At 39.5% G+C, this 6,000-nt stretch overlaps 1 protein-coding gene across 5 annotated transcripts in view; it reads left to right on the forward strand.

Moving 5' to 3' along the window:
* The window catches only part of DPY19L3 (dpy-19 like C-mannosyltransferase 3), a 75,355-nt gene that overhangs the window by 33,184 nt on the left and 36,171 nt on the right, over positions 1 to 6,000 (forward strand). For all 5 annotated transcript variants that reach the window (XM_077754632.1, XM_077754633.1, XM_077754634.1 and 2 more), the window contains 3 exons: positions 183 to 328; positions 1,780 to 1,903; positions 2,446 to 2,580. In XM_077754632.1, the coding sequence (XP_077610758.1) occupies positions 183 to 328; positions 1,780 to 1,903; positions 2,446 to 2,580 (405 nt within the window). The remainder of the gene's footprint in view (positions 1 to 182; positions 329 to 1,779; positions 1,904 to 2,445; positions 2,581 to 6,000) is intronic.

The raw sequence follows: 6,000 nt of genomic DNA on the forward strand, positions 1-6,000 counted from the left end.
CTCTCTCTCTCTCTCTCTCTCTCTCTCTCAAACAAATAAACATTAAAAAAAAGAGAGAGACAGAGTCACATGCTCTACTGACTGAGCCAGCCAGGCACCCCTCTACTGTCATTTTTTAAAAAGTGACAATGAGAAGGATTAAGGTTTCTGTAATAAATATTTTTTATTGTTCCTTTCTACAGAAATATTTAGAGCCGGTTTATTTTTATATTTACACCTTGTTTGGACTGCAGGCAATCTATGTCACAGCCCTTTACATAACCAGCTGGCTCCTTAGTGGCACATGGCTGTCAGGACTGCTGGCAGCTTTCTGGTATGTCACAAATAGGTGAGTTGGAATCTGTTTCCTCATCTCCCTTTCAAAGATGAAGTTAAGACAAAGTTACTTCATTACCAGTTCAAAGGAAGTTGTTTTGCCACATTTGTTTATAGGAGAGTATTTTCTCTTTGGTTTATGTAGTGGTGTGTACTTGTCTTACTTAGCAAGGTAGAAAGTCCTGCTTGTGTATATTTCCAGCTGAGGAACAGAACATTAAATTATAGGTCAAGAGAATCACCATGATAATTCCAGTTCTATTACAGTTTGATGTGTGATCAATATTTCTCCAGCCTCATATCTCATCTCTTAAAGACGTTTAATGATATCTTTACTATTAACCTTAATAGGGCTGTGTGTTGCTCATAATTAACAAAGCACAAAGGACTATTCAGATGCAAGGAAGTTCTTATGTTACTTAATTAGTATGTATTATTCTAAATACAAGAGCACAAAATAGCATTTTAAAAAATAGTGAAGATATACCGATTTATTGCCTGATCTATAGTAGCAACACCAGTATTCAGTACAAGTCTTAATACTTGCTCTAATATTGATTTTATATTATAATCCTAAGCAAATTACTTTTTATTATACCCTTATTGAGTGCTTACTGTATGCCAACCACTTTACAAAATGCTTTATATATATTAACAACTCTATAGGGTAGATACTATTATCACCATTTTAACAATGAGAAAATTAAAGCTTAAAAGATTAAGTTTCACACATACACACACACACATTACTTAAAAAGTTAAGGCATGTATATTTATATATTGATAAAGTCTCACACACACACACACCCAGCTAAGTCTCGGTCAGAATTCATATGCAGGGTATGAAAACACCCAGAGTATGCTGCCTCATAACATGTTAACATATCATCCCTGCTATGAATCAATGAAAGTCAAATTTGTTGTTTTATTAAAGTAAATAAAAGACATGGATTGAGTGTCCGGTATTTATGTGGATGCTTTTGGTACCTGGTATACAAAGGTGAAAACTCAACTGTACTTGCCTTCTGGCGGTTTACATTCCAGAGGGACAAGAAGCTTTCAAAAAGTATCACCAACGACAAACTTAAGACTCATACTGAAGCACTAGAGAAATATAGATGGGGAGAATATAAAACGTTGCCAGTTTTGCATTCGTGAAGTTGGCGGGAAATAAACACTCAAGGCAGTTAGGCATGGGTACTCCTGGGTTTCAGAATCACACTGCCCTGGGTTGGATCCCAGTTCTACCGCTTAGCTAGCTGCATACCTGAGGACAGGTTCTTAAATTTTCTCAGTGCAAGTTGGCATTACAGGGATAATAATGATGAGGACAAATCATTATTGTTGAGAACTGATAACCGGAATCTAAATATCCGTAATGTCCTATATCTTTCACTTTAGGAAATTTTTCAGGTAATTATAGTAAAAATGATTACTTTGGCCATTTTTGTTTTCTCTGTGCAGAATAGATACTACAAGAGTTGAGTTTACCATCCCCTTGAGGGAGAATTGGGCCCTTCCATTCTTTGCAATTCAGATAGCAGCAATTACGTATTTCCTGAGACCAAACTTACAGCCTCTTTCTGAGGTAAGTTTTATAATACTTTATGTATATTTTTAACTCCCCAGTTCTGTCTAAGAAACTTCAAAAAAGGTGACGTGCATAGTGCCCCCTTGCATGGGAGCAGTCTTATTCCGTGACCAATGTTTTAACTCGAGTTAAATGAAATTTTCTTCTCCTGAGCCCTCTCTTACTTTGCAAAGAAAATGTTTTCATTTTTGATGTTAAAATTATACTGTACATAATCTGCCCTTAAATAGTTGCAGCAAACCCACACACAGTTTCTGCGAAACTGTCAGAATTCTTAAGCCATTGCTTTTGAGATGTGATTCGGTGCATTATCGCCTCCATAATCCTGTGGAGGACACGCACCTTATGTGAATATTTCTGTGCACAGTGTCACTTTAGGATAGTTAGAGCTTAAATAACAAGTGCAAGGGCTTTCAGAGCAACAGTTTATGGTTTTTCTATTTGGTTTACACAGACATTGGCTGCTTTTGAGAAAACTTGTCTGCAAGGCTTCTTATTACTAGAGACATGTAAATTATACAAAGGCTTTCTCTTTACAGAGGCTGACACTTCTTGCCATTTTCGTATCAACTTTTCTCTTTAGTCTGACATGGCAATTTAATCAATTTATGATGCTGATGCAGGCGTTAGTGCTCTTCACCCTGGACTCCTTGGACATGCTGCCGGCAGCAAAGGTGAGCTGCACTTCTCCTCTCGGGGGAGACCATTGTCGTTTAGCGCTGTGTATCACAGAGCGAGCCCCAGAGATACGCGTGCTTCACAATGACGTTGAAGCCGTTTCTTAGCTACCGTATGAATCTGCTGTGGCCCGCTGACATCGAGTAATCTGTGCAGCCTCGTTTGACCATCTTAACTTTGATTCTGTTTCTTTTACATTAAAAGATGGAGCCTAGATGTCTAGATCAATTGTCCTTTATAGAGATGACTTCAATTTTAAAATCGAAGATAGCTCTTGTAAAATGTCTGATGTATTGCCTTTACCCCCAAGGAAATCAATGGGTATACAACACCTTTCTGTGGTATTTCATAAAATTTTCGCAGTTATATTTAACAAGTGTGGGAATCCCTGGTGCCTGGCCAGAGGTCACATGGGAAATGGCAAGTTTAAGGAAGCCATCGTGTGTTTCACGGTGTGTGACAGTGGTATGGGCTGTTGCATTCAATAGCAAGGTGTTTTTCATGTGCAGAGATGTGGTTTAATGTATTGTGTGTGTTTTAAAATTTGTTCGTTGTTCCTAAGTAACAGTAACTAAGTATTCTCCCAGTGTAACAAAGTATTGTCTCCGATTCTAAGGCAGCAATAGAGTTGAATACAGAAGAGTCACATTCATTTATTCCATGTCAGAAGCAATGCAGCAATCGTTAGAGACTGACTGAACCTGAATTAGGAAACATTAAAGTCAGCCAGCAGTTGTCCATTGTGCGTTTCCTGGGCAGCTAGAATAGGAGAGGCACGACAGAGAATCGCCACCTGTATGAAACATTGTCCCACCCTCAGGGGGGGTTGTTACAGCATGGGAGATAAAGATATAGACCACTAGAACAACCTGATGTCTGTCTGTAAGGTTAATTTGTAGTAGTGGGGAGTGCTAAAATGTAGAAGAAGGTTCTTTTTAGGCTTGAAAGTTTTCACAGAAATGGGAGGCTAGGGCTGGGCCACAAATGAGAAGAATAGACTTTGGATGGAGTGTGAGGGGGCAGGATATGAAGGTAAAATACAGGAAGGAAAGCAGGTCGATAGAGCAAAGTAAAGTGGTGTGTGTGTGTGTGTGTGTGTGTGTGTGTGTGTGTGTGTGTGTGAAAAGTGCATGCATATGCTACTAGGTAATAATTCTAGCACTCCAGGCACCTTGAACAGCCTCGTGTACAAATGAAATGAGTCTGTTTATATTTGCTTCTCCTGTTTTGTAACTTTTTGTTCTTTGGTCATGGTGACTTGTAGGCTTCGGGGAAGGGGAGCCTGAATGCCTCTGTTCCTCTGGGCCACACTCCTGGGCCAGCGCTCGCTCGCTCGCTCTCTCTCTCTTTCTCTTTCTGTATGTAATAGCACATTTCCTCCCTTTCCAACAAGTACTTTCGAAAGAACTCTGTACATTTTCACATAAAAAGTTAACACATTGAGGTATTTTGAAAACAAATACACAAAACTCTTCTGTAGTGTGATTTCACAGAAAAGTCTAAAAATGTGCTTTCCCTTTCACTGACACTTTAACCTCTAGAGATTTATGCTAAGGAAATAATCAACCATGTTCATTTTAGTTGTACTGTAATAAGAAAAACCTAGCTGGAAAGAACCTAAGTCAATAGCAGTAGAGTATTATTAAATAAACATGGTCTGTCAGTGTAACAGATATTACATAATCAGAATTGTCCCTGTCTCTTTTTTAAAAGTAAAACACATAGGGAAAGTGACAAAAGTTTCTGGAAAGATATACCTCAGAGTATTAGCAATCAGCTATGTGATTGGTGTTCTTAAATTCTTTTAAAATAGACAACAGAATAAAAGATACAGTTTTGGCACGTGGGCACATGTGTGCGCGCACACACACAAAACTAAAGAATAACACAGTTGATTTATGTCATATTCAGTGCTACACTTTGTTAAACTTTTATTGTTGAAACTATGTTAATGTTAGTGGTAGTCATTGTAAGTATCAAAATTGAAGGAGGAACAGCTTAGTAAGGGAAGAATCCTGAGTTGTAAACCCAAGTTGCTGTTGTCAAGTATGAAAATCGTTAGCTCTTTGAATTTCGGCAGGTGGTTTAACTTCTTGGACCCTTCGTGTCTTTATAAATTGGAATCACTGATCTCTGATCATGTCAAATGGGAGAGTCAGAAAAGTTGGTACAGAAAAAGGTAGTGCAGACTCCGAGCCTGATGTGGTGACAGGAGGCAGTATCCTCTTCAGTATGTGTCATATTTTCATGGTCAATGGAAAGAAAATCTCCAACCATCAAAAGCTCGAGTTTCACTTAGAAATGTGTATAGGCTTTTAAACTATAGAGCAAAACAGTAGCTGGCATTATAAAGCATACGCTTTTACTGTATTAAAGTCCAAGAATATGGAGGCTAATAAAGTTTTATTAACCCATTGTGAAGACAACAAGACCCATTAATGATCACTACCTAAGAGGAAATTTTACAGTAATTTACAGAAAATTTATAGGAAATTTTCCATATGGTTCCAGACAAGATGGAGTAAATGCACTTCCCCCTATTCCTTCCACTAAGTACAACTAAAAACCCTGGACAATATATATAAAGCAAACATGAGAAGATTTTATGTGGTGAAGAAAAGAAAGCAGGCTGCTTACAGCCCTGGTGAGTGGAGGAAGAACATGCCAGTGAGGTCCCTGGATTTCCTTTTTGCCTCCTGTATCCCAGAGTAGGTGCTGGAAAAGTCAGCAACCAGGAAACCCCAGTGGACTCCATCAAAAGTCCCAAGATAAGCCAGAAGGACCAGAAAGGGGGAGGCAGGATATCTCCAGCAAGATAGAAAACTTTTAGACATTAATTGTGGTACTTTAGCCAAACACCACAGAAAAAAACAACAGCTTCACTCCCACCTCCACTGGCAGAAGTTCAGTGGGGAAGCTAGACTTCCACCCTCACCCAGCTGTAACAAGATACTCCTCACTGCCTACTGGGGCTGTGTCAGAAGAAATCTACTGGGGAGGCAGTGCTTTCACTGTCTCCCAGAAGCACCAGTGAAGGCCACATGGAGAACCTTCAGCCCTCATCCAGTAGTAGTGAGATATCCCTTCCCCTCCCTGACAGGATGGTGTCAGAAAGGCCAAGAGAGAAGCCGGGGTTTTAACCACCATTCAGAAGCAACAAGCCTTGGGGCACCTGGATGGCTCAGTTGGTTGGGTGTCTGACTCTTGATTTCTGTTCACGTCATGATCTCAGTTTATGAGTTTGAGCCCCACATCAGGCTCAGTGCTGATAGTGCAAAGCCCGCTTGGGATTCTCTCTCTCTGTCTGTCCCTCTCTCTATTCCTCCCCCACAGGTGCTCCCTCTCTGTCTCTCTCTCAAATAAATAAACTTGAAAATATTAAAAAATTAAAAAAAAGTAACTGGTTCCCTTCACCC

This window comes from Crocuta crocuta, unplaced genomic scaffold (assembly GCF_008692635.1).
Source record: "Crocuta crocuta isolate KB4526 unplaced genomic scaffold, BGI_CrCroc_1.0 scaffold121, whole genome shotgun sequence".
Classification (NCBI taxonomy): domain Eukaryota; kingdom Metazoa; phylum Chordata; class Mammalia; order Carnivora; family Hyaenidae; genus Crocuta; species Crocuta crocuta.